General features: G+C 51.1%; 1 protein-coding gene across 1 annotated transcript; it reads left to right on the top strand.

Moving 5' to 3' along the window:
- LOC104131908 (NADPH--cytochrome P450 reductase) lies at nt 1–27598 on the top strand. The gene is made up of 16 exons (XM_009645124.2): nt 1–134; nt 9617–9809; nt 16953–17001; nt 17850–17978; nt 18602–18751; nt 19612–19736; nt 20706–20795; nt 21268–21366; nt 22025–22141; nt 22981–23099; nt 24285–24466; nt 24628–24777; nt 25344–25611; nt 26070–26215; nt 26380–26465; nt 26714–27598. Exons 2-16 carry the CDS (start codon nt 9631–9633, stop codon nt 26856–26858), a joined length of 2034 nt encoding a protein of 677 aa, XP_009643419.1. The 5' UTR covers nt 1–134; nt 9617–9630; the 3' UTR covers nt 26859–27598.
- The last annotated feature ends 63 nt before the right edge of the window (nt 27599–27661 follow it).

Below are 27661 nucleotides of genomic sequence, written 5' to 3'. Positions count from 1 at the left end.
GGAGGAGCTCGACAAGGCCATACGACCAAAACTCCTTCTCTTGTCTTGGGGGAGGATTTCCCTGCTGCTTGCTGCCCTTCGTGCTGGACCTCACAGGCCCCATCAGCGCTTGCTTGCAGAGCTGTGGGTGTAAGGTAATGTCTTTCTTTTGAGCGTCGCAGGTTGTGGAGCATCTGTGGGAGCAGTCGGGTCTGGGGAGGTCAGCTGGCAGGGAGACCTGACAGGCCAGGAGCTGGAAATGATGGTTTCTTTACCTGGTTCACCTGCAGCAAAAGCAGCACAAGGAACTGTGTATGGACTGAGATCTCATTTAATCTTTACTCTCTCCTTTGGCTGTTGCAAAGCAGCCAAAATTAATGTGTTTGCTCAGTCCTGAAGGACTAGGGAAAACGCTTCCCTGCTCAGGTCTGCGCTCCTGCTGTCTCCTCCCCATCCCTTTCCTCTGATATAAAAGAAAGCCACACGGTAGTTACCTCTGCTGATGCTGAACTTTGTTCTGTTTGCTGACGTGGGCTCTCCTACCTCTAAAAACACGATTTGTAGAACTTGCATAAGTTGCTTTCTCAATGTGATCATTTGATCCGAGTGGTGAGATTACTTAATACACGCTATTATTGAGAGTGAATCACGAACCCTGCAGTGACAGATGCACCTCTGCCAGGATTGTTTTTTTTATTGAGTTTGAAACTTCATATATCAGAACAAATAATTACAGGCTGCTCATAATCTCTTGCTACTTCTCCCCAAGTAAACATTCAAGTCAGTTGTGTGCTGCTGATCGCTCGTGGAATCCAGAAAGAGTGGAAGAGGAACACTTGTATCTCTAGGGCCACAAGTCCAAAGAGTGGCTGAGTTTAACCTACGGTGGCAGATTACTGTAGTATTCTTGCTTAGTTAGCAGCCGCTTCTGGGCCTCCAGTTATTCCTCTGCAGGGAATAACATAGAATTATTGAGTCATTTTCCATTCTTGCTGTAAGGAGTAGGAAATGGGGAGGTTTGGAGTTAAAGATGGGGTTCTATTTTTCTCCTTGGAAAATCAGGCTGTGGCAGTGCATGCGCAAGTCTGCTGGGAAGGGTTAGTAACCAGCATAGGGAGTTGGTAGGTCTGTCTTTGCAGTGCTGGCAAGTACACTGGATCTTGCTGCATTGTTGTTTGTGAAATGCATCTTTTTGACCTGCTTTCACGGGTCACTGCTAGCATCTCTCTGTTCTAGCTAACTCCAAGCTTTGGAGGAACAAGCTGATAAAATGCCTGCAAGGATTGTGCAAGCCCTGGTTGTGTAACAGGGCTGTATGCATAATCACTGGAGGTGAGAGGAGCAGCTCGCTTTAGGAAGGGAAAGAAAAATCCTGTGTCAAGTATCTTCTGTTTATGTTGACCATGCTGGGGTGGGAGTGTGGAGTTGGAGAGCTGCAGTTCTTGTGACTCAGGATCAGCCTTTCAGCCTCTGACCCCGCTTATTCCCTGCCTGACTTGTCTGCCTTCCTGTGGCCTCGTATCCCTTTTTGGCACAGGGATATCTGCTTTGGGTGCAGGGTTGATGGTCTGGGGTCTGCTGGTGCATGTGGTTTTGTGTGCTTGCAGGGGACTGGGCTGGGTAGTTGTATTTCACAAGTGTTCAAAAAAGTTAAATACAGCTCAGATTGCCTTACCAATAGCAGGCAGGGAGGTTCAAGGGGTGACTGCACACACTCCTGATAGGGCAGCCAGATGTGAAGCCTGGGTCTGGGACCAGGAAGACAGCTCTTTGCTGAGTTACCATGCGATGTGCAGTAACACCTCCTCCTTTACAGCAATGTAGGAGATGGGCATGTAATATCTGAAAAGCTCTCACATCCTCAGAGGAAAGCTACCTTATAAATACAGAATGTCCTGGTTCCATACAAACAGTGCTTGGTTTTCTTTAAATAAATAAATTCCCAAAACACACTGTTCCCATTAGAGGTCTTTACAATTCTTAAACCTTTGCAGGATCTATTTAACCATGTGCCTCTGATGCTCTTCCAGCTGTTAGTTTCAAAGGAAACCTCCTGAATGAGAACAGCATTAGGGGGTTTTGCTGTCCAAACTCTTCCTGGTAGAAGAGGTCAAAGTCTATGGCTACCAACCCTGTCCATAGTGCTTCCCTCCCTGTAGTGGCTGCAGGCAAAATCACAGCTTGTCACAAGAACCCTCAACAAATGCAGGCGGGGGTAAGCAAGTGGCCGTTTTGGAGGAGTGTGGTTTTCACTGCACTTCCACCTGTGGCAGCATTGGGTGCAACAGTTGCAGAAGAGTGATGAAAAAACACCATATTCCATTCTTGATCTTAAAAAAAAAAAAAAGCATACTCAGCAGGACCTGAACCGTGCAAAACACATGCCTGGATGGGTTGCTCCTGAGATTTTGCAGCATAGCCCTCTGAGCAATTGGTTTGGCTGAGTAGTGCCCATGGTAGTTGGCAATAGGGTGGTCTAAAACTCCTGCAGACTTGTGCCAACTCCTGAATATTTGGGGTGTTGAGACCCCCGTTCCACTTTCAAATGATGCCTGAAGCATGATGCACTGATTTTTGTCCCTCTCTGTGAAGAGAGGCTGGGGAATAGTATTAGTTAGCAAGGTGGTTCAGTTTACCTGCTCTTCTCGGGTTTTGTTTATCTTGTAATCCTCAACGCTTGTTTTTTGTTTTTCTGTGCTGGCTCCTGTTAATCTGCATGAAGGAATGTGTTCAGGTGCCTAAGCCAGTGAGATGTCCCACATCCTTGTTTAAAGGTTGAGAGACGCGCTTTTGTCTGGTGAAGGGAAGTGTCCAAACTCAGTAATTCTGGGTTGCTTTCTTTTAAGGCAGCTTGGCAAGTGTGAATTCATTTTTATGTTGGATAACACCTTAAGTCCTTTGGCTCAGTGTACTGGGCTTACAGCATAGCCCCACTTTGGTGTATCTGTAGGGTAGAGTTGCTCTCTGCCACAGTAAAACTGTTCCTCTTGTTCTCTTCCTTGCTTTTACAGCTGCTCTGTTGTCCTTGAATAAGACCTATTGGCCAGAAAAAAAATCCAAGTGTGACACTGAAAGCTCAAATATGCAGTATTTCAAGCTCCAGACTGGCTGATGCACACTTCGTATCTGTCTCATGCCTGAAATAGGAGTTCTGCTGACGTATGAGCCGGTGTGTCAAGGTCTGGTTAGAAGAGACCTTGTACAGTGAGAGTGATTTGTGCTGTTTCACCAAAAAAACCCAGCTTTTGAGTTGGGTGCGTGTTTCTTACTCCTGTTCAAGGTGTTCCTGCAGCCACCTCTTCTGTTTAGATTGGGGTTTCTGAGTTGCTGGAAGTGATGAGAGGCCCATGAAGAGTGACTTGCCCTAGTATTGTGTGAGAATGAGACTGCTGCTTTCCACCCTTCTTTATTGAGCTGCTGGCGGTTAATGGGAAGTTGTGGGATGTACTGGGATTTTTTTTAAATACGTGGGAAGAAAATGATACAGAAGTGCTAGTCATAGTGAAAGCCAAACCTTGTTGTTGCAGGCAGTGGTGAAAGTCAGCCCTGGATCACTGCTCATTAGGGCTGTGATGAGGAAAGCATGCCTTTGGCTCGTTGTGTGCAGCGGCTGCTCTGTTTCACAGCGAGGACCAACGTGGGTGCTTGAGCTGAGGCTGATGGGGTGAGGAAGCCGTGAGGTTTCCCACTGTGCTGCCTTTCCCCAGTGCAGCATCCAGGACCCCAGGAACTTGCCTGTAGGGTGAGCCCACCCAAAGCAGGGAGCCTCTGCAGACCAGACCAAGCCTGGCCTCTCATCTGGTCAGAGCAAAGGCCTCTTATTGAGGGGAAATGCGATCTCTGCACAGCAGAGCTACAGAGAAAAGGCTAATCCAAGGGCTGTTGAAGGCAACTGTTGAATAACCTGGATCTGAGTGCCAACTTCAAAGCTCTGCTTTTGTTTTGGAAAGGACCACTTTTCTTGCCAGGTCTCCTTTTACAAAAAAGGAAGGGAAAAAGAGCTAATTTGAGACTTGCCGAGACTGGCACAGGCTGATGTAAACGGAATTCCTTATTCTAATCGGTTGCATTCATACCTGAAGAGGAATGAGATAAGATCTATTTTTGCCTCAAGGGTCTCCTGGCCTGATACTGCGCACTAGCATGCAGGAAAGTCTTTGCAGTGGGATTCAGAAGAGACCAGGCACAGGATTATGGGCAGAAATGCCATCTCCACCACAGCCCTGTTCTCTTTCCGCTGCTGCCTCTCCCCCTTCCTTATGGGCTCAGGTCTGTGGGGCTACTCTTCCTGACACACGTCAGTAACCTGCCTTGTTTCTTTAGTGGGTGAAAGAAGAAAACCTTTTGCCAGTCACAAGACTGCATTCCTGTTTGTAAGCAAGTCTTTTCCTTCTCTTCCACTGCCGCACAGAGCGATGGGGGCTTGCTGGGGCTTCCTTTTGCTGCTGCTGTCCGTGTGAGCTCTTGACAAGCTTTGCAGATGCCGTGGGAATAGACCTGTGAGAGGGCCACTGGCTGGTTTTCTTTTTTCATCCCAGGTGCTTTAATTGTTTTTTAAGTTGGTTTCTATTTATTTTTGCCATTGTTTCTAAAGCTTGGGCTGCAGCTTAGTGCTGTACAAAGAGAAGGACTTTCCATTTGCTTTCGCTGCTCACTTTATGCTGTGTCTCCCTTCTGTTCTGAAGCTGTCTTTTGGGGCCATGCTATGATGCTGGTGGAAATAATTGATCTCTGGTTTAAAACTGGGGGTGGGGGTGTTAAGTCGTCTTCTGGAGGCTGATCATGTCCCTGACCTGTGTTATGCTGTGGTCCCATGTAAGAATGGTCAGCATGGGAGAAAGGGTGATCCCTGGGGCAGGCCAAGGCACGTGGTGGGGAGGAGAGGCTGGTCATGCACACCCACCTGCACCTAGGGAATTTGGGTTGGTCCTTCTTGATAGAAAGGTGGCTCTTGCAGATCTCATAATGCTGACATCCCCAGCCACACAGAGCTTCCAGCACTGCAAATCGTGACAGCCGTGCTTCCGCTTTGTTCACTAATGCAATGCATGTGCTGAGTCAGTGACACGAGGGTCATCATCATGTGGCTGCAGAGCAAGAAGAGTGCTCTGCCTGCAGTGGCCTTTTGTCCCCTTCCCTGATGTGGCTGTGCCAGGGCTTTGACTGGGAGTCTGAACTGGAGGAAGCCGCTCTGAAAGAACCGGTGGCTTTTTGAGTGTGTGTTGCTGGTAGAGGTGGTGGTGACTTGCATGGATTCCCGTTTAAAAGAAACTGGAAAGCAGTCCTTCGGTAAGTGTCCTCACTGGATGTGAACAGCCTGGCTAGCACAGAGGGACTGAGCGCTCCAGGGCTTGCCTTGGCAGCGTGATGGTATTGCTGTGAGATGCGTGACGAGCTTGTTCCTGCAGGCGTGATTTGACTTAAACGGCTGCCTGGTGTCCCTGCTAGCAATTAGCTGAGGCAGCCTGGACCTTGCTGCAGGCTGGGGAGGGCTTGGCTGCCTGTGCCCTGCGGAGCTCCCTTTGAACGGTGCCTGGCACTGGTGCAAGTATCAGGCAGGGGGTGACTAATGGCATTGCATGCGTTTATGTCGCTCGATTCCTCCTTTGACTTGGTCATCATAGATTCTAGTGTGCACGTACTGCAAAATAGAGCTGCTGCCTGCAGCTCCTGTGTTTATCTGCAGGCGTCCAAAGGATGCTGATGCCACTTGGTTCCCGTTGGGAAAACTCTGGCTGTTTCAGTAAGCTCAGGGGCATGGAAGATGAGGGTGCAGCCTCTGTGCTGCCCTGTGCCAGCGCAGGCAGCACAGTGGGGCTCATCCCTGTCGCTGCGTGGGTGTGCGGAGATCATAGAGAGCCCTCTCTGATGTGTTGAGCTGAACACAGGGGCTTCTTGGTGCCCTGAGCTGTGATCAGTGGGCTGACTGGAACCTGGGGATCAGTTATGGGAGGTGGGAGCAGCGAGCAGCCTGGGGCTGTGCTCAGTCAGCAGTCTTCCTTCTCCTTTCCCTCTCACATGAGCAGGGCTGACACTGCAGGTTGCGGCGTGCTCGTGATGGCACAGGGCAGAGGAGAGTGAAGCACAGAGCTTGGTCACTCATTTTTGGAGCAAGAGTCGCAGGCTGCAGCCCTGGTCTGGGACCAGGAAGCCAAATTGTCCTGAGATACTTGAAACGCATCACAAATATATAAATAAAAGGCTACTTCAACTCAAAGAGCCATCTTCTTTATTTATATTTTAATATTTTTGTGTTGTCATAGCACCTTTAGTCCATGTGGAAATTGTGGGGGATTTGAGGATGCCTGGCACTGATAGTGCTTCCAGTCCTTTGCTTCAGAGATGTGCATGAGTATTAGGAATATTTTTTTTTTTTTTTTTTTTATTATGAGAAGGAAGTGCATCTGTTTGTCAGGATGGAGATGCGCCGGGAGGTTCTCCGGTGATTTGAGTGATTGCAAGCCGCTGTCTAGCAAGCAAATTTCCAGGTTTAGAGGCTGAAAAGCTGTGCTAAAATATAGCATCGCTTGATCACAATCTTTCAAAATGTTGTGACTTTTCTGCGTGACGTAAGATGTCTCACGTCTCTGCTGAGACTGCTTTATCTGCTTTACACCAGATATTCTGTGCATAAACAAGGATCCAGGAACTGGAGCCATGATTTAAAAAGAAAAGGGGGAAATGGAAGTCTGTCTTATCTTGATTGAAAGTATAGTAAACATTGGGGATAAAATAACTAGCCTTGAAACTGGTGTCAGGGAAACTTACTTCTGCATCATAAATTTCTCCCTTGCCCCTTTTAAAAAAGCCTCTCTGATTCTATCGGGGGTCCTTCCAGAGGCTGCAGAATTTCCAGGATAGCCAAATTCCAAGTAAGAGTAAGGTTTCATTTCACTAAAAGTTAGAAAAGGACATGTATTTGAATTGCTGTGAACTTCTGGAAAATAATTGTTACATCCAACTGAGTAAGACTGAGATAAATTGAGGAACAATCTTCCTGTGCTAGTTCAAGTCAGTTAAATAAATAGTTCCTGAGTTATGACAACCCTTTAAGAAAAAGTGTGAGGTCTAATTCCACATCCTCTCTTGCTACATCTAAGCAAACCTTTTCCTAAGGGTGGGGATGGTGAAAGGAGAGCAAAAAGGAAAACTGTAGCTAGGATATAGGACTCAAATAACTAAATGTCCAGGGTCAGATGGAGCCCATCATCAAAATTAGAGCAGTTCTTGTGTCTTTGGTTCCATCACTAGAGAACAACTGTGTTTCCTTCCAAGGTTAGAGGTCAGTATATAACCTTTATGCTATGGAGACCTGTGAATGAAAAGAGGAGACCAAACCAAGACTCTTGTCCATGCACCAGACCCATAAGCCTCCAGAAATGGTGCTCTTCTATCCGGCTGCGGGTGCGGGGAGTGAGCGGGTGGTCCAGCTGCTGCTGCAGCTGGAGGGTTCCCCTTTGAAGTGCTGGAGAGCTGCAGCGTGGTGAAGGGCAGGAGATAGTACGGCTTCTTCCCCCATGTCTGTCCACGTGCCTGGCTTTCGTAGGCCTTGGCTGCTGCAAGTGCTGGATTAGGGGCTCGGAAGGGAAAGGCTGGAGCTCCTGCCCAAAACCAACTTAGTGTGGTCTCCATCAGCCTTGGGTTTTTTTCATGGCTTCCTCTGAGCAAAGGCTTGTCATTGCCTTATGTCCCATGGGAAAGGACTTGTGAAGGCAATAAACCAGCAACTTTTTCCCCCCCACCAGTGTGTTCCCTTGGTGTCAGTTGCCAGACCTGCTCCTCACTGACTTACTGGAGCCCGACACAGAGGAGGAGAGGGACCCTGCTGGGAGCTGTGTTGTTGGCAACTAAGCTCCAGTTGTGGAGGCTTTAACTTAAGTTTAGTCTACAGTTGTACAGAAATAACACCCAGCTCTTGCTTGGCTCCAAGATGGGAAGTCTGTCTGCAAGGCGGGGAGGACAGGGTGACCTGCCTGATGGAGAGAAATGGGCAATTTGCTCATCTGCAGTTGCATCGCTAACATTTTTCTTCCACCACCCTGCTTAGTGTCATCTCTGGGAACCTAATGGGAAGCTTTGCAGTGGTGTTTTAGTGCCCTTTGTAGTACAGTCGCTTGCCAAGTTCTCCACTGAATTCAACTTCTCGTGGGGCTGAGAGCTGGTTGGGCTGCAAAAATACCCAGGAGCCCACCCACAATTACTGCCGGGTGGCTGTGGACTTCTCCCTGCACTCCACAGGGCTGCCTTTTATAGCTGGTGGCCTGTGGCAGAGTACTTTGTGTTCTCTGGAGCTGGGCTTTTCCTTGGTGGGGTAACAACAAGGGGTTCTTATTTGCTGAAGATCTTAGCTGGTCCCCCTCGTTAGTGCTCCCTAAGCATCACCTTCCTTTTTCTTCCCAGCTCCTGAATGCATTAGCATAACCTTAAACTTTAGTCAGTTTTATGTCTCAGCCCAGGCACAAGTTTGCTGCTTCTCTTTCAGCTCCCCCCGGAAAGCTGTCTGGGAGCTTTTCTCTGGCAGGCATGGGTTTGCTTACCAGGTTAACTCTCCCTTCAAGACCCACGGGACATGTTCTTTCTCTTCAGTGGCACCTCCACAGCTCTGAGTCACTTCTCTGTGCAAGTTAAAATGTCCATGGGTTGGCAGGATGCCCAAGTACAAGAAGAGAGTCACTTTGCCCTTAGAAATCAAGTTTTGAGTTAATTATCTGTTCGCTTGGACAGAGTGCGTCCTTGCGTGTTGGGAAGATAATCTTGCTATCTGGACTAGGGTCAGAGGAGTTAAGAGCTTTGGCAGAGCAGCAGGAGGGAGGGTGGTTCCCCAGGGACCATAGGGCTACCTGGGGGCCTGAGGGCTGGGCGCTCATCATTGCACTACCATGGACTCTGGGTATGGCCATGGGCCAGTCACAAGTCACTTAAACTCTGTCTTGGCAAGTGGAAGGGGGTAATTCAAGGAGATGGAAGTTAAGCTGGGGAAGATAGTGGAGGGGACTGGGAAGCTAGAGGCCCAAAAGGAGGCGGGTAGTAAATCCAGTCTGCATGTGGAGGTGGATAGTAAATCAGAAGTATTCATTGCTTGTGTTGTAACAACCTAATCTGGGGATGCTCAGACAAGTACCATGCCACAGTTCTGCTCTGTGGTTTATAAGTGCAGCACCAGGTCCAGGGTATGGTATCACCTTGAGGAAAGGAGGGAGAAAGCCCCAGATCTGTGGGGTGACTGGAAGAGTGGGGCCTTCCTGCACCAATGGCCCATGGGCTCTGTGGTGAGTAAGGGCTTTAGTAAAGGCTGGCCATGAGTCCCTGCTGAGTTTTTCTGGGGCGTTAGTAGGAGCTCCCTGGCTGGAATGTGGGGGCTGCTCTGATGGTGCTTGTGGTGGGGGAGCAGAAATCGTTTCTGGTGGATCGGCATGGATGCATCAGAAAGGGAAAGGCTTGGTGGGACAGTGAGATACTTTGGGACGTAAAAGGATCTTGCAGTATTGTTGGTGTAAAGCTTCTCCAGAGAGTTGTTGGGCTGCCTTGTGCTCCTAGGAGTAAATGTATAGTGGAAAAGCATGCTCTGAGTGTCCCTTAATGCTCTTCTGTGACACTGTGTGACTGCTGGTGTTCATTTGTTTTTCCTTGCCTACAGTGCATCTGACCACCATGGAGGATGCCAGGATGGAACCAAACATACCTCCTCCCAAGAGCACTTCACAGCAAGATGCTCTCTTCAGCATGATGGACGTGTTTCTTATCTCGCTCATCACCGGGCTTTTTACTTACTGGTTCTTCTTCCGCAAGAAAAAAGAGGAAGTCCCAGACCTCCCGAAAATGCAATCAGTGTAAGTAACAACTCTTGGGCAGCGTGGGGTGAATGTACCTTTCTGTCTTGCTTATGGTGGGTCCTTGGAGGCTGTGCGGGAAGTTCAGCTGGATTCTGGGAGGTCCCCAGGCAAGGGGACTTAGTCCCAAGGTGCATTTCTCTCCCATCGGGTTTCTTCTGAGCTGCTCAGCTCGCAATGCAGAAATCCCCACTAAGAGCCAGGCTGCAGTTCTGCCTTACCCCACCGTGTGGCCCGAATCAACAATTTGCCTTTCCCAAGCAAGGCAAGAAAAGGCAAGGCAGAAAAGCCCCTGGCTGTACTTCAAAACCCTTAAGGATTGCTTTGGCTAGTCTCTGCGTTTTCTGATAAAAGTCATGTTTAGATAAATCTGGAGAAAGATGGACTTGCTCTTAGGCAGAAATCTTATCTATCATTAGCTATAAAGAGAAGAAATAGTCTTGGGGAGCTGGAAGATAGTTCCTGGGCATGAGGAAACTTATGAAACTTGCTTGGCTTTGATGCCACATTACTGCAGCAGCAGGAGGTTGGATTTGGAGAGGGAGAAGTCCTTCTTCCACCCTGTCTTCTGCAAAGGGCTTAAAGGCCGTGTTGGTGGAAATCTGGGTGCATTTAGTTCCTTGTCTTTGTCACATACCAAACTTAACATGAGTTTTCTGCTTGGCTTTTTAGCTCGTTCCTTCTGTTTCCTCATGGAGCCGTGGTAAGAGCAGTAAAGAGGTTTGAACCTGCTGCAGCAGAGACTGTAGGAGCTGGCATTGTGCAATACTTTTCCCTTCAGTCTCCTGGGATCTGTTCCCTGTGTGGGTGCTGTTTGTCCCAGAGGGAAGGCCAGCCTCAGCCTTAGCCCAGCTCTGTGCTTTCTAGTATTAGGCCTTTGTAGAAGGTAACCACACAACAAAGGTGAATCCTCTGGGTTTGTAATAATGGCTGCAAATTCACTGTAGGCCCCCCTACTCCTGAGTGGCTGGTTGTGAGGCTGTGCTACGACAAGGGGAAAAGTGATGGCTGGCGGCTCGCAGCAGGTTCAAGATTTAATACATACGGTTGCACCAGCAAGGTGTCCTGCCTGAAGTGGGTTTCTCCCCATGGCGCTTAGTGGGTGCTGCTCTGGCAAGAAATACTTGTCAGTCCTTCATTTCAAAGTGTTACAGCCTGGTGTGTGGCAGGACCTGTCTGTAGGCAGCTCAGATGAGGATGTTTTCTGATAAGCAAAGGCGTTTCAGCAGGGCATTGGTGCTGCTGTTACCCTGTGGGTAAAAGCTAAATCAAGCACAGCAGGTGGATGTGGGTCTGTTATCTCAGACCTGAATGTCTACCTTAGTGGGTTATGCTGCTTTCAGTTTTCAGAGCTCATTGTCCAGTGTTTGTGTTCTAATTCAGGTCATAACTGAAAAGGAGAAGGTTTGGGTTCATTGTTTCCGCTTTGGTCAGTTCATGACCCTCTGGTAGCAGAGCCCTCTGCTTGAAGGTGAGCCTGGGATTGCCAGATCTGTTGGGAAATCCCTCAGTGATGGGAAGAGTAGCACACAGCTTGGTGCAAACCCTAAGGCAGGCTGCACGCACTGGTGTTGCAGGAGGGTAGAAAGCACGTTTTCTAGCTGGGAGGAGTTTAAAAGGAAGAAATGTCCCCAGCTGCAGTACCTTGTGCAGACAGGTGCAAGGCTGGTAGCAACCCGTCTATGTGCCTGCTTGGCCTTACCTTGGGAATTTTGTTTTGTTGGATCAGTCAGAAACTTTCCCTCTTGTGCCTGCAAGAGAGGGCTGTGTGTATCAGTCTGTGCGGTTGCCTCTGGAGATCGTAACGAGAACGGCTACGTTGTGATGAGAGCTAAGCTGGCTGGAGGAATGGCACTATCAATCTGAAATTAGATCCTGACGTGGTGCAGATTGACTTGGAGAGCTCCCGTGCTCACTGTCCTTGTGACTGTTTCCACCCACCACGTGCAGCTCTACCAGTGGCCGTTGTGACCTTGCAGAGAAGTCATGCTGCAGAGGAGCTTGCTAACCACCCTGGGTGTGTGGTACCGCCTTGTGCTGCTGCAGGACCTCAGCACATGGGCTTCCATCTGAGACTGGCTGGAGGTTTTGGCTTTGAGCTGACTGATGGGTATTTTGCCCGTGTTTCTGTGGGGTCTGTGCTGCCTTCTCTGTCTGCGTGGAGCAGTTGAAGAGCAGCACCTCCCGTTGCTGATAACCAGGGGCGAGAGCTGAGCTTGCTCTGGACCTTGTCTGACACAATTGCATTTTGGAAAAGTGACAGCCACGCAGGCAAAGAACAAGAGGAAGCTTTGAAGTAGTTTTTCCCCATACGCTAAGCCTGACCTTGCCATCACCTGCTGCAGCCCTGCTGTGGTCATTGATGCAAGCTGGTCTGAGGGCAGCGTGGACCCATAAGTCAGCCAAGGCTGTGGCTGGTGGCACATCCATCCTTGGGGATGGAGACAGCAACTTCCTGTGGCTTTTGCAGCATTATGTTATGGGAGACCTGGAATCAGGACGAAAATGAATGGGGAAAACAAGCTTGTTCAGCTTCGGGTTTCCTTCCCTCATGTCATCCTTGAGTCTGGGGTGGAGTTTCCTTTCTGATGAACAAGCAAATCAGCAAGACACAGGATCACACTGTCAGCCTCTGCCTGTGGTCCATGGGCAGGCCTGTCTGCAGGCAAGGAAGCTGCCCTGGACACATGAAGGCAGAGAGCCCTCAGTGGGGCTCTCTGGCTGAAGTGGAGAGCCTTAACCTTGAGAGTCATTGCTTTTCTTTAGCACATTCTCTGCAGCTCTGCCTTGACTCACCAAACTGCCTTGAACTGCTTTATCTGATGGCATTGGGTGACGGTTTCTGTCATGTTACTTTGGCCCCAAACTTCAGCTTCAGCCTCGGAAGACTGTAGGATGAAAGTGCTGAACAGTAATTCAGATGTATCACGATGGCTGCTGCTTTAATGGGTTTGCTTGCAACATAGGAGAGTGTAAGCAGAGCCTCCAACCTGAACACAGCGTCCAACACTATGATGCCCTCCTGGGGTTTTTGGGAGCTGCTGCTGAGCAGCATGCCTCGATCGAGCCACATCAGCTCAGCAGGGTCTCCAGAGGAAATGCTGCTGCTGCAACTGCCCTTGATTGTGGAAGGAGAAGTGCATGGTCAAAATACCCCGTTCTGGATGGCATCTAGGCTGGGTTCACTTTGTGTGGCTCTGTCAGCCCATGTGGCCTGGGAATGGTCCCGACTTGCCCTGACAATGCATCTCTGGGTTTGGCTACCTCTCAGGCACTTGCTGATCCCTTACCCTCGCAGCCAAGGGGAGCTGTTCTCCTGCCTGAAGCCCCAGCGAAGGGGCAGAGCCCAGCGTATGCAGAGGTTTGCTGTGTACAAGACATCCTGTACCTGTGTCGTGTAACACACGCATGCGTGAGGCAGCCCAGGATACCGCCGGCTGAGGATTGCTTGCATTTTGACCATTTTCAGACTTAATTGAAACCACTGGAGCAACCTTCCCCGCAGCCTGGTCTGCAGATGTTAGGGAGAACAGCTCTCAGTTGCCACGCAGCCGTGGCCACTGTGCTTCCTCATGGTGGCATTGCTAGGGAATGCAATAATTTATTTTTATTCTTCGTCTGCACCTCCTCTGTATGTTTCACAATCACGGATTTCTTCTCTTTCTCGTGTCCCTGCTCCGGAGTTATGCAGACTGTCACCCTGGGGAGATGCAGGCAAGGCATGGATTGGTACGCTGGGTTTCACCCCCTCCTTTCTTCCCCTATCTTTAACATTGTTTGGGGAAGAAATTGGCTTATCTCTATTTTGCAGCTATAGAGAAATCCATTCCCTGGTGCTTGTAGGGCTTCCTGTGGCAGGAATTGCTCCAACTCCTTAGCCTGATTAGTTCTCTTTGCCTGCGTGTGTGTGTGTGTGAGAGAGAGAGAGACCGACCACCTCTAATTTAATTTAATAGGATCCTGAAGAGAACAAACTCCTTTGAGCTGCCTCTGTAATGGCACTGCCATAGTTACCCGTAGCGTTGCTCATGCAGTGTCTGGAATGGTTTTATTCAGCTACAGCATTGACCTTTTTTTTTTTTTTTAAAAAGAATATCTATAAAAGCAGCTGTGATATAAACAGTTTCCAGGGTAACAAGGCTGGGGGAGGGTTTTGTGTCCCGTCCCCCTGCTCCACGCGGGTGGGAGAGGGACGTGTGCTGCGGAGGATCCTGGGAGGTTTCATTCTCCACTCCTAATTCCTTTCTGCCACTGCTGCCAGATGTTGCAGTTTCTCAGGACTGCGCGGATCCACTCGGTAACTTCCAAAGCCCCACCACGAGGATCTGAGCGGACAGGACCACTCCTGCTATGACCCGTGCTGGGACCTTTTGTGCCGGCTCCCTTCTTAACAAAAGGCTTGGCTTTAATGCCCAGGAGGAGCAGAATGGAAAGGCCTGTGTGCGTGTTGCTCCAGAGCTAAGTTAGATCCGTCCCCCCCACACCTCCCCTCGCAGACAGACACGGCTGCCCTGCGACTCTTTGTCTGCCTCTTCCCTGCCCCGACCATGGGCTGCGTGTACTCGGCCCCGCGAGAAGAGGCGGCCGTGGCGAGGTGAGTTCATCTGTCCGACGGGCAGGCGGGATCGCTCTGACTCGGAGGGTTGCTCCTGCCACCCCAAAGCTGGGCAGAGTGCGGTGCCTTTCCTTGCTGGGGCAGGAGGAGAAGGAAGGGGAGAGGCTCTGCTCAGAGGCAGGCTGCCCCAGAGGAGACCCTGCTGTCGATGCTCAATTTCTCTGCAATGTCCAGGCTGCGTTCTCCCTTCTAGATGTATGTGTGCTTTTGGGAGGAAAGCCACAGGCATGGGAAACTTTCTGAAGGAGAGGTGTTCAGCTGAGATGGAGGCTTTGGTATCATTGCTGAGCTGTCGAGAACTTCCTCCCCCCTCCTTCTTTTCTCCTGAAATCGAAATGACAGCCCTGGGAGTCGCTTGCGCTGTGGGCTCTCACCAAGGGTGGGCAATCTAAAGACTTGCTCTGACAATGGAGTTAATCCCCTTTCCTCCACCTGTCACTTCTCTAACTCTTAGCTCAGGGCAGCGACTCTATCTAAGCTGTAAGAGCAGTTGTTGCCGAAAACACACTTTCTCCCCTAAGTTTTCCTGGTTGAGTGTTGAAAATGAGTATAGTTTCTGTCTTCAGCATCTGTGCATTTTTGCAGCCCAGATTTTCAAGCCACCCTGATGAAGCAATTTCGGGGAGTTGTGTAGCCTTTTTTCAAAAGCTAGACTCATTATTTCTTCTGTGTCTGAGCCACAGACTGTTCTCCACCACAACACTTCAGTGCGGGGTTGCCTCCTTTGAAAACAGACGAGCTCCGTGTGCAGTACCCTTTTCTCTTCCACAGGGAGCTTGCTGAAAGGATCTAAAACTTTTTTTTCCCCCTCCTTTAAGAGCATTTTGTTTAGCAGTTGACCCGACAGCTATTTTAATTGGATCTCATTTCCAGAGGGCAGTAAAGCAAAGAGGTTCACCAGGAGCCAAAAGCTAAGTGAGAGCTGAGTCTTGTGAGCTGGCTGGGGGGCAGCTCTGCCGAGCCCCCGTCCCAGCAGTAGCATGGGCAGGGCTGGGGCTGCTCTTTAAGATGCTTGTGATATTCCTGTTCAAAACAAAGCACAAATGGCAATGCGGGGAGACTGTTAACTGCAGAGAGAGCAAAGTGGGGGGTGCAAAGCAGCGCTCTCCTGGGAGCACAGCCTCCTTGGGTAGCTTTCTTGGGTAGGGTTTGCTCGTCTTCAGTGTGTGCGGTATGGGGCTGTGTCAGTGCTTGGAGCTGTCAGGCCAGGCTACAGAGCTCCTCGATACCTTTGGGTAGAAAGGGGTGCTTGAAGGCATGCTTTGCTGGACGTCCCCCACCCTGCCATGCTCTGCAAATGTCTCAGCACATCCGCAGAGATCCCTCCCTCTGGGCTCCAGAGTTTAGGAAACTGTTAGCGAGCTCTGCACATTCTCACATGGGCTGGAGCCAAAACCGTTTGTTTTTTGCCTGGAGGCTTCTCTCTTCCCACAGGAGACCCAGCCTTGCATTCTTCCATCGTGAAAGAGAAACGGGAACGGCTCCCATGTTCCTCCTCCCCACTACTGAAGCTCTAGCAAGGAAGAGCTCCTGGCATTTGTCTTCCTGCCTTGAAAAGACCCCAGTGCCTAATCTGACTGTGCCTAGAGCTGCCTCTGGGACCCTGGGAGCCCCACAAGCAAGGCTGGGTTGCTTTCACCCTGTGACACTGAAAACACACACATGGACTTAGGATAGCAAAGCTCTTCTGGCTCCCTACCTAATAGGGTAGTCAGAGTGATGTGACTCTATGTTGCTGCTGCTGCGGTTTGTCCCTCTCTTGAGATAAAGCTGCCTCCCTGTGATAATACAAACTCCCTCTCTGCCCAAGATCCACACTGAGGATGGAAACCCTAGCATGGGAACAACTCTGCGGGACCTTGTTGGGCAGCAGTCGCCTTGCCAGAGGCTCTGTGGGTTTGATCAGCTGTGTGTCTCTGCTCCACAGGGCTCTCCAGCTCTGGGACTCCTGTCTGGCCTGCTGTTTTGAGGTTGGAACAGCTGGTTTTTAGCCCTGTCTGATTTCGAGCTTGGGGAATCCACCCTGGGGGACATGGCTCATGACTGATCCCCTGCCTGTCCGCTGTGGTGGGGAAAGCAGGGAGCTTTCCATTCCCTTCTCTCCCACCGTGGGTTGGCCTCTGAGATTTTTGTGGAGTCTTACTCTTGCATCGTGGCTTTACAAGATCTTTGTAACCTGCTCAGCTGTGAAACCTCTTACAGCAGTTGATAAGAGTAAAGGTTTTCTGATGCTCAGGGCTGAGTTCCTGGGCTTTGCCTGTGGGAGGATTTACCGGTGGAGGTAAGGCAGGGTGTCAGCTATTCCCCTGTGCTCTGGTCCATGGCTGTGTGCAGAGGAGAAGCCCTGCAGCTGAGTGATGGGTATCCCTGTGACAGGGCAAATAAGAGCAGTTGATGGGAATTCTCACCGCTTTGGGTAGCCTTCTGAGATCTGGTATGGACTGGGGGCTGCTTCTTCCCCACTTGCTTATTCCTGACCTTGAAGAAGGAGCGTGGCCATCTGAAAAGAGGTTCCTCCTGTCTTTCAGAGCAGCTCCAGTGAGAGACAGCAGCTTCATTGAGAAGATGAAGAAGACGGTAAGCTTGCTCTGGCTATGTGGGGTGCTGGGAAGGTGGGGGAGCTCATGTCTTTCTCTGTTTCCTCTGTCTAGCTGTCAGCAGGGGGGGACCGGCTTGAATACAGACATATCTGCCGCAGAGTGTCCAGAGGAAGGCTCTGCGGGCAGGCAGGAATAGCTCTTTCAGTCCATGCCTGAGAGCTGTTCTTAGAGAAAAAATTGAAGTGAAAATTTTGTTTAAAAAAAAAAGTGTAATATGAGATCAAAGTCAGGAGGGAAATGGCAGAGACTTTAAAGTCATTGGCTGGCAGTTGTTAATCTGCGTGGTTGTTTCCCAAACTGGCTCACTCTGGAATGGGAATTGTAGACAGAACTGGCAGCTTTTGACTCTGCTGGACTGGACACAAGAGGAAGCAGAGGAAGAAGCAAGGGCCGGATATATTTTCCGGTTTGCTTCAAAGTAGCTGGCTTGTGGCAGAGCAGGAGCTCCAGTGCTTAGGAACTAGCCCAAAGCTCAGGCAAGTCTGCTTTCTCATCTAGGGAGTTCCCTGTTTCCAGGAGTCACACTGCAGCCTTGAGGCTGAAAACAAATCTTGAGGGCTTACTCTTTGCTTTGGGTGTTAGTCTGACCCGAGTCACTCCTCTGAGATTTACAAGAGTCACGTGCTTATTAACAAGTTAGCCTTGAGTTTTCTGCCGTGAACCTGGTGTGGAGTCCCGTACAAGTGCAGCCTCCTGGTTGCCTTTAGGTTGCAGTCCAGGGCTCTTGATCCCAGGCATTTCCTCTGTCTCTGACAAGATGTGCTTCGTCCATACATTTCCCAAATGAGTAATCACCATTTAACAAGGATTTCTTTTTCTCTCCAGGGGAGAAACATAGTGGTATTCTATGGTTCCCAGACGGGTACAGCAGAGGAGTTTGCCAATCGTCTCTCCAAAGACGCTCATCGCTATGGCCTCCGGGGCATGGCAGCAGATCCAGAGGAGTATGACTTGGTAATTTAGCCATGAACAGCCTCAGGATAGGTAACATCCTTTTAGTGTCCCCTAAAGAAACCCAGAAAGAGCCTGGCCAAAGGACAGTTGCCCTTTTAGTAGTGTTGTTTAGGGTAGACAAGATCAGCCTGAGAGATGTAGAAGATGGGCTTGGTCCTTGCCATTCTACAGATTTGGAGTGAACACTGCAACATGACTGAAAGAGGGAAGGTAGCCTGGAGTGTTTGGGAGTTGCAAGTCATCCATTGGCAGCATGAAACTTGCTCCGTATTCCTTCTGTAGTTAGCATTGGTCCCATATTGCTGCACACTCGGACAGAGGCATTGATGTTGTGTTATTCTCCAGACTGACCAATGATCCTGGTCCCTCAAAGCCTTGTATGGAAAATCCCATTGCTTTCCTGGGGGGGTAGAAGTATTGACTTGCAGTCCAATGAGGGTGGCTAGCTTTTTTCCCCTTGCCATTTTGGGTGGGTTTGGCCTTTTCCAACTCCTTTTGTAATCAGCTGTTTGACATTATGTAGTGTTGTTGTGCACACCAGAGGTGGCTGTATCATAGGAATAGGCTTGCCCAATAATGACACTGTGGGATCCTTGAGGGTTTATTCTTTCCTTTGGTTGTAGTCGGACCTGAGTCGCCTCTCTGAGATCGACAAGTCCTTAGCTGTGTTCTGCATGGCCACTTATGGTGAGGGTGATCCCACGGACAATGCCCAAGACTTCTATGACTGGCTGCAAGAGACTGACGCTGACTTGTCGGGTCTCCGTTTTGCAGTAAGTGGCTCAATTCCAGTTTATGTTACATTGGGGCAGGAAAGACAGAAGCTTCTGCTGCGCCTGCATGTGGCTTGGGTAAAGGCATGATGTGATGGTCTTGTATGCCGGTGTCAGATGTGGTCCCTATTGCTTCCTCTCCAGGCTTTGTGGATGCTTGCAAACATATATCTGGGGGCTTGAAATGCAGATGTCAGAGCACTCTCTCCACTCCCTTAATCACAAGGGTTTGCTGGTAATGTCTTGCCACAAAACAGCCCAGCAGGCCTTGAATACAAGGTCTGTAAATGAGTTACAGGCTGCTGCTGCTGTTCAGAAGCTAATTGAGCAGCCCTGGCCCAGATCTTCTCCCGCAAATTAAATCACTTGGAGTGTGTGGCTCTCTTCCTGTGCTGAGCTGAATAATTGGCTGAGATACAGCCACCTCACCTAAACCCTGGCCAGATTCCTTAGGCAGCATAATAATTGCAAATGAGGAGAAAATCCACTGCTGGAGATGTTAAGCTGCTCTGCATAAAGCAGTGAGCAAACATTTGCTGAGTGGTTTGTGGGAGGGAGGGGACAGCAATTGGTGTCCAGGCTCTTACTGGTCCCTTGAGGAGATGGCGCAGGCAGCTCTTGTATGTGCGTTCTCTTGACATGTCTGAGGCCTGGCTTGGGGGAGGTAGTGGTGCCTACTGACCAGCCACTCTCCAGTGGTAGATTCTTACTCAAGGTCCACAAATAGCTGACAGGGAGCTGGAAGAGGTCTTGTTGTCCATCTTCAACACCCTTTGCTGGGTGATACTTGCCAGAGGATGCCAACTGGATGGGAAAAGTCCAGCCCCTCCTTCTCCACACTCATGAGTGTTCCCTTCCAGGTGTTTGGGCTGGGGAACAAGACTTATGAGCACTTCAATGCCATGGGGAAGTATGTGGACAAGAGACTGGAGGAGCTGGGAGCCCAACGCATCTTTGAACTTGGGCTGGGAGATGACGATGGCAAGTGAGTAGCTTGGCTTGAAGGGCTGGTCAGAGCTGGCTAAAGCATCGTGGAAGGGACCTTGGCAGGGAGTTGCCTCTACTACTAAGACAGAAATAAACTCTGTAGGGCTGGCTGTGGGAGCTGACATGTCTCTGAGTGTGTGTCCACTCTTTCTCCCACAGTCAGATCCCTGTACACTTCGAGTATCCTAGGAGATCCCATGTCTGGGAAATCCCGCATCAGCTTTAAATGACCATAGTTACACACTCGAGGAGGCTTTGCAGCCTCCTCTGCCTTTGCTCTGCTGCAGGTTCACTACTAACCCAGCCTGTATAAACTGGATAAACTCACCCATCCCTGTGGAGGAGGCGAACTCAGTCTCCTTCTGAACTGTTTGTTTTATAGTGGAAAATTGTTGCCTTCCAACTTAGGAAAACTTAGTTGGGGTTGGTTTTTTGTTTGTGGTTTGTTTTTTTTTTTTGGTTTTTTTTTTTTTTTTTTTTTGACCTCTCTGTGCTTACCTGAACACCCTGTGGTTAGCAGCTTAACCTGGGAAATTACATCAACCTGTGGCTTTATCTCTAAGGGCTGCCAGATCTGATGAGAGGGATGTGCTGTGTGTGGGAGGCTCTCGGCCCAGAAAAATAAGCACTGCCATGGTGGAATCTGCCTCTTAGGAAGATGACCTAATCCCAGGAGTGGGCAAGGGGGAGCTGAGTTGATTAAAGACTGAGTCTGAATACCAAAGCCTTCCTTGCAAGCCCTGGTGAAGTGAGGGGTGGTTGGTATAGCAACAGTTCTCACTCCCATCCACTTAGTGATCTGAAGATGCTCTTCTGGTGATCTGTGGGCAAGTAGATGTACCAAAACTGCCTGGATCCAAGGGCAAATGCCTTTTCCCATGGTGAAGGAGGAAGTCCATGGGCATCTCAGATGGCTCCTGATTCCCCTTGGGCAGGGTTATTGAATCTCTCTCTTTGTCTTGGCTAGCCTGGAAGAAGACTTCATCACCTGGAGAGAGCAGTTCTGGCCAGCGGTGTGTGAGCACTTTGGGGTGGAGGCTACAGGAGAAGAGTCCAGGTGGGTGTGGGAGCAGGTTCTTCTGGGTGCCAGAGAGTCTGGCCACCTCTGATTGGTGGCTGTGCCATCAGCCCTGAGCTGCTGTCCCCTTTCCTGTGCGCTGCCTCCCCTTCCAGACTTGAGAGGGCACATGTGAAGTAGGTCAGCGAGTGGGGCTGTTTGGACTGAGCCTGTCCTGGTACGAGTTTGAACCCAGCTCTGGATTTCTGTTCTGAATTGGGGACATGATGGGTTTGGTTCCTTTGTGGATGGCTTTCCTGGGTTGTGATGGCTCCCAGTGATGCTCATGTTTCCTCTTGGTCTGGGCTTTCTGCATGGTCTGCCTAACTCCTAATGTCTCAAGACGGGTGAAGGGGTGGAAGTTGCATTTGTTTCTGATGTGCAGCAAATCTGGCAAAGCAGATGATGGCTCCAACTGTACCTTGTGATTTTTCATTTGACTTTTTTCACTTTTCTCTCCTCCTTCCTCCAGCATCCGCCAGTATGAGCTGGTGGTGCACACAGATGTGAACATGAACAAAGTCTACACTGGTGAGATGGGTCGTCTGAAGAGCTACGAGAACCAGAAACCGTAAGTGCCAAACTGCCCTGGGTAGGGTGTACCTGGGCCAGGCTTTGGCCGATGGAGTCCTTGATGTTTCTAACAACACATACTATGTGCGCAGTGTCATTTCTTCAGTACAGCCATGTGGCGTTGTCTGCCCAAGAGAAATGGGCTCAGATATTCACTGGGACTTTCAGGGGTTAATGAATCATTAGCGTGTGAGAAGGTGGCTGTGTTCCCATGTGCTGTTTGGCTGGTACGTCTGCAGCATCTGTCTTGAGGTCATTCAGAGCCTTTCCTCGCCCAGGGTAGCTAATGCATGATGGTTGCTTGCAGTTTTGCTTTGGGGAGATTAGCTGTATAAATTATTTCCAAATTGAAATAGCTCTTTTGGGATGTGATGTTCCCTCCAATCTACTTTTCCATCATTTGTTCATAATGGGACAGAAGCTGTTGACTGCTGGGCTGTGCTTAGGAGGAAAATGATCGGTTTTCTCTGCCAGTGTGGTTAGCAGCCGGATCATAATTTGATTTGTGCTGTGGTGTGCTTTGAAACATGAGCCAGGATAGCCCCATGCTCAAATCATGGGAGCCTGCTCTGGAGGTAGAGGGAATGTGCCTGGATACAAGCAGCACTGTGAGCGTGCAGGAGAGTAACCCAGAGGATCCTTGTCTTTCCTTCCAGACCATTTGATGCCAAGAACCCCTTCCTGGCCCAGGTTATGGAGAACCGCAAGTTGAACGAGGGTGGAGAGCGACACCTTATGCACCTGGAGCTGGATATCTCCAATTCCAAAATCAGGTAGTTTCCCATGGGAGACTGCTCCTCGATTTTTGGCAGGAGCAGTCTGCATCAGGAGCAAAGAGCAAGGGTGTGGCACTGGTCTCATCCAGCAATTCAGCAGAGGACCTTGTTCTCATAATTACTTAACACTGCCTCTCTGGGCTTCTGTACCATGTATCAGGTACCTCAAGTCAGGACTTTGTCCCAGCTCTTACGCTGTGGCTGGCTGTGCCAGCTGGCTGCCCTGTGCCCCTCCAGAGCTGGCTACACCTACCTGTCCTACCTGAGCAGTCCCAGCTGCGACAATCCTCTAGGACTCATTCAGAAAATGAGGGGAGCAGATGAGCTGTGAGAGAGCTGGGGACGGCTCATGCCTGGGTTTGCCTGGCTTAGATGTACAAACATAGGGGCAATAAAGCCCTGTTCTTAAAAACACTCTTGCTGGCTTAAAATCCTCTGTGTGTGCTTGTGAGAAATCCATGAATCCAGGTGGCTTAACATAACAAAATACTGCAGAGGTTTTGAGCAGCTTGGTTCCTTGCCTGTCAGGGAGTTGGCCTGTCCTTGCTGGAAGTCCGTCCTCATTTAAATCTCTGGCAAAACCGCTGTTATCTTGGAGGGCCCGTGTAAAAAACCTGGTTCTTAAAACCATTATTCCACGAAGATCCTTTCTGCTGTTACTGCCAGCTCTCTTTGGGATCCCTGACTGTGCAGGCACTGTGTAGCAGCTCAGATTTCAGTGTTGTCCTGCTGCCCCTTGCACCAGCCCGCTTGTCTTCTAGCTGAGCAGCTCAGGCTTGGGGTGGATGAGAAGTGGTGCTGATGTTTCATCTGCTGTCCTCCTGCTCTCATGCCAGGTATGAGTCTGGGGACCATGTGGCAGTGTACCCAGCCAACGACTCTTCACTGGTGAATCAGATTGGTGAGATTCTGGGCACAGATCTGGACACAGTCATGTCCCTAAACAATTTGGACGGTGAGTATAGATCACCCCTGAATGTCAGCAATTCTTCTTCCGACATGGCCTCTGTCCTTCCCACCAGAGCGGAAGCCAGACCACCTTCAGGTCCTGTAGGGCACCTCCAGGCAAACAGAAGCATCCCGTGGCAGCTCCAAATGTTGTGCCGTTCTAGCAGTGGCACAGAGCCAGCTGAAGTGGGTCAGTTGTGAAACATACTTAAGTGTGCCCATTCAACAACAAATTATGCAACAGCACACTCCTAATTACAGAGCATCAGCCCGCCAGAGCATCCCTCTGCCACAGCAGCTCCTGAGCTCAACAGGGGCCTTAGTGTCTGAGACGCTGTTATTCAGTCCTTGGAGGAGGCACAGGCTTGGGGATTGAACTGCCAGGAGGGAGCACTTGTGCTGATACAAAGAGCTGCTCTTGGGCAGTGTTCCCAGCAGAGCTGGCCTCTGGCAGGAGAGAGATGGCAGCTCCTGAAGCAGTATAGCCTGACCCGAGGCATCGGATGTGCTGGCCCAGAAGCTCCTGGTTTCAAGAGAACAAGTGGCTTTAATGCACTGCGGGAGCCTGTGGCCCTCTGTGCAGTGTCCCATGTTGTCCAGCCTCATGCTGTCATTCCTGTCCCTTACAGACCTCTTAATTTGCTGAACTGAATGGCACCAGCCTTGACTGCTGGCGCTTACCTTTCCCAAGGGGGCTCTAAGCACAACTGTCCATGGCTGAAGGAGACTAAGGACACTTTTTGAGGCCAAGATCTGAAGGAGGTGTAAGCATGTGAGGCCAAATTAGCTGTGGAGAACAGCCCTCCTGCTTGGGCTGGGAGTTTGCTGGGTGCCTCTGCATGGATATCTTGGGGCAGAGAGCCCCATTGGGGGACCATGGGGGAATTTTTTTTTTTTTTTTTTTTTCTGATAAGCTGTTAGACAGCATCTGTGAAACACAGAATGGGATACTGGGAGACGTAGCTGCCTGGAGAGACGGAGCTGCCCTGTGCTGGAGCTGCTTCAGTGTGGCACTGGGGCTTTGGCCAACAGGCTGATTCAGCCCTAGGGCTGCTCTCTCCTCCCTGAAGCCCGTTCCCCTGCTCTGTCTCCAGCTCTCATACACTGCACGTAGCTGCTGGCATGAAACCTCTAACATAACAGCATGTGGTTACTGATTTTAAATATTTTTTTTTCTATCCCTCTTCTCCAGAGGAATCCAATAAGAAGCATCCCTTCCCCTGCCCCACGTCCTACCGTACAGCCCTGACATACTACCTGGACATCACCAACCCGCCCCGCACCAATGTCCTCTACGAGCTGGCCCAGTACGCCACGGACGCCAGCGAGCAGGAGCGCCTCCGCAAAATGGCATCGTCTGCTGCCGAGGGGAAGGTGGGAGCTGTGGCTTTCCCAGCAAAGCTGCTGAGTTGAACTGGGTGCTGGGGGATCCCCAAAAGGGATCCGGGACCGTTGAGCACTATGTGCAGAGAGCTGAGGGGGTGTTTGCCAGCCACACAGGGAAATCTTTACACGTGTGCTCTCCTTGCCCACAGGCTCTCTACCTCAGCTGGGTGGTGGAGGCCCGGAGGAACATCCTGGCCATCCTGCAGGACATGCCCTCGCTGCGCCCCCCCATCGACCACTTGTGTGAGCTCCTGCCCCGCCTGCAGGCCCGCTACTACTCCATTGCCTCCTCCTCCAAGGTGAGCGTGCTTCCAGCGGGGACTGAGGCTGCTGAGAGACAGCTCCAGCTCTGCAGTGCCATGGTCCCCTCATCAGCTGGGGACTGGACATGGGGGACTTGCCCTGGTGACACCTTCTGTGAGGGGGAGCAGCTTTACTTATCTCTCTGTGTGAGAAGAGGGGGGTATCCTAACTTCCATGGGGTCTGCAGAGGGTCCCACGCTGCAGCCAGCTGTGCCCAGATACCACCACCCTCCCTACAGCCCTGCTCCTCTTTGCCCCTAGGCCTTGCTTTCAGGGCTTGGAAGCAAGGTGGCATTTTAGAAGTGGGTCAAAATTCACTCTCTACTTTGTGCCTGAAGCCCTGAGGTTTTTGGCAATACTGAGGGAAGCTCAGTGGTCCTGTGAGGAGTTGGGTGCAAGACAGAAGCCCCATGTGGGGCATGGTGGGAGGTTTGATCTGTCAAGGGAGAAATAGTTGTCCCAATGTTAACATTAGGTTAAACTTCTCCCTGAGCCCAAGAGACTGAGCTGTGGGGTTGCTGGGGCTCCCTCTCTGCCTGGTGCTGACATCCCTTCCCCGCAGGTTCACCCCAATGCCATCCACATCTGTGCTGTGACAGTGGAGTATGAGACCAAGACAGGACGCCTGAACAAAGGGGTGGCTACCAACTGGCTCAAGAATAAGGTGCCCGACGAGAATGGGAGCAACTCCCTGGTGCCCATGTATGTCAGGAAGTCGCAGTTCCGCCTGCCCTTCAAACCCAGCACACCCGTCATCATGATTGGACCAGGAACTGGCATAGCCCCCTTCATCGGCTTTATTCAGGAGCGGGCCTGGCTGAGGCAGCAAGGTAGGTGCCCAGAAGCTTCCCTGGGGGCTGAAGCTGCTGCAGGACAGGGCTCTGCAGGGCCAGTTGGTGCCTCCAAGGTACAGCTTGTGCTGCTCACATCACTGATGGGTCTGGCAAAAAGCAGAGGTGATGGAGCAGGGTGAGGAGCAGCTAAGTGATTTTTGCCCAGCTCAAGGATGCTTTGTCCTCCTCTTGGCCTCAGAGGATGTTGAGGTGGGCAGATAGACCTGAGCCAGTTGTCTGACCTCTGCCACTGTGTCTCTGAATAACCACAGTCAAGTCACTTAGACTCGTTTCTAAAGCATACGGGTACTTCTGGCATCAGTCTTGAGCTTCTCCTTATAAACAGGAGCAGTCGCATGGCTCTGCCTCCCCAAGGCTGGCAGGACAAGGGGAGGTGGGGAGGAAGGGTTGGGGGCTGCAGGGGGCCAGCTGATGGGTGCTGTGGGACTCTGCAGGCAAAGAGGTGGGCGAGACAGTCCTTTACTACGGCTGCCGCCGTCAGCATGAGGACTACCTGTACCGTGAGGAGCTGGCCCGCTTCCATCAAGAGGGAGTCCTCACCCAGCTCAATGTCGCCTTCTCCAGGGACCAGGCTGAGAAGGTACCACTCTAGTCCCTGCCCACCATTGCTCCCAGCCATGGCAGCAGGGAAAGAAAAGGCTCCCAAGGGCTGGAGACTCCCAGCCTGGAGCCTTGCTGCTAGGGAAGGCCTGCGGTGTGGGGGCTCTGCTCCTCTCCCCTCACTCCTGCCTTGTTTCCTGCCAGGTTTACGTTCAGCACTTACTGAAGAAGAACAAGGAAAACATCTGGAAGCTGGTTAATGAGGGGAATGCTCATATCTACGTGTGCGGGTAGGTCTGCTGGCAGGGAAGGGACCTTGGGAAAACATTCCTATTCTCAGGAAAATGAGTGTGACTCAGTTTACCCACTTGTGCATTACAAGTCCTGGGAGGGTTATGCTGTCCTTGTTCCAGGGGAGGGCAAGCAGCCACGCAAATGGGCTGGGGTGAGCGAACCATCTGTGTTTGGTGTTGAGAGGTGACCAGGGCTCTGTGGCTCTGATGTGTTACTGCCTCGCTCATGGTCCCCTCATTTCCAGTGATGCTCGCAACATGGCCCGGGATGTGCAGAACACCTTCTACGAGATCGTGGCCGAGTTCGGGAACATGAGCCAGCCTCAGGCCGTGGACTATGTAAAGAAACTGATGACGAAAGGCCGGTACTCTTTGGATGTCTGGAGCTAAGAGCAGGGCTGGTGGGGCCGGGGAGAGAACGGGTCCCCAGGTGTGGGCCCGTGGGAGGTGGAAAGTGCCTGCTTGCCCACCGTGGCTGTGGGTGACAGTGTTGTCCCCAGCCCACAGCTACCCCAGTGTCACTCCCAACCCCTCCTGGGCCACAGCACCCCTGGGGCAGGCTGTGTACCCTGGCGGGAGGGAGGGGTTGAGAGGGGGAGAGGGGTAGCTCAGGCTGTTGTCCAGGAGCCACGGTGTCCCCGGCCCCCCAGGGAGCACCTCATGGCACCAGCATTTGCTGTGAGGCCAGGGACATGGCTGATGTGGGGCTGGAGGGACGGATGGTGCTGGGGAAGCTCTGGTGTCTTTCCCTGAACACGAGGTGTTGCCTTATCCCCTGGGGCTGGGACCACCCTGGCCTGCTGGCACGGGCAGCCTGGGGACAGCAGCCCCCTGCGCTGCGCCTTGGGTGTGAGGGCATGACGTGGGGCAGCGATCTGTCCTTGCCTCCCTCCTGCCCTGTTTGGCCAGCTCTAGGCTGTGGGCACAGAGCTGCCCCATGCCACCAGGACCCCACAGGCACCCCGCTCCTTTCCCCCACTGCCTGCCTTCGCTCCAGCATGCAGCAGGGAGGGGATGGCTCCTCTCCCCTCTGGAAGAGACCTGGTTTCAGGCCACAGGGGCCCCTCTTGCCCCCTGGGGTCCTGTAACCAGCAGCTCCCCTGTGCCCAGCCCCTCCCCCCCATGCTTGTGTACGGTCATTTTTTAAATACTGTTTTTATTTTAACATCTTTGTGATTTAATCTTGGAAAAAA

The sequence above is a fragment of the Egretta garzetta genome, unplaced genomic scaffold (genome assembly GCF_000687185.1).
Source record: "Egretta garzetta isolate BGI_Z169 unplaced genomic scaffold, ASM68718v1 scaffold108, whole genome shotgun sequence".
NCBI classification, from domain to species: Eukaryota; Metazoa; Chordata; class Aves; order Pelecaniformes; family Ardeidae; genus Egretta; species Egretta garzetta.
Note: the sequence above shows the minus strand (reverse complement) of the source record. Positions and strands in the feature narration are given on the sequence as shown.

What these genes read in the sequence shown, in the direction of transcription:
- LOC104131908 (XM_009645124.2), top strand. Translation starts at nt 9,631, where the DNA reads ATGGAGGATGCCAGGATGGAACCAAACATACCTCCTCCCAAGAGCACT. An exon ending in AGCTACGAGAACCAGAAACC is followed by an intron (nt 21,367 to 22,024) that starts GTAAGTGCCAAA and finishes CTTTCCTTCCAG; the next exon opens with ACCATTTGATGCCAAGAACC. An exon ending in GCTCATATCTACGTGTGCGG is followed by an intron (nt 26,466 to 26,713) that starts GTAGGTCTGCTG and finishes CCTCATTTCCAG; the next exon opens with TGATGCTCGCAACATGGCCC.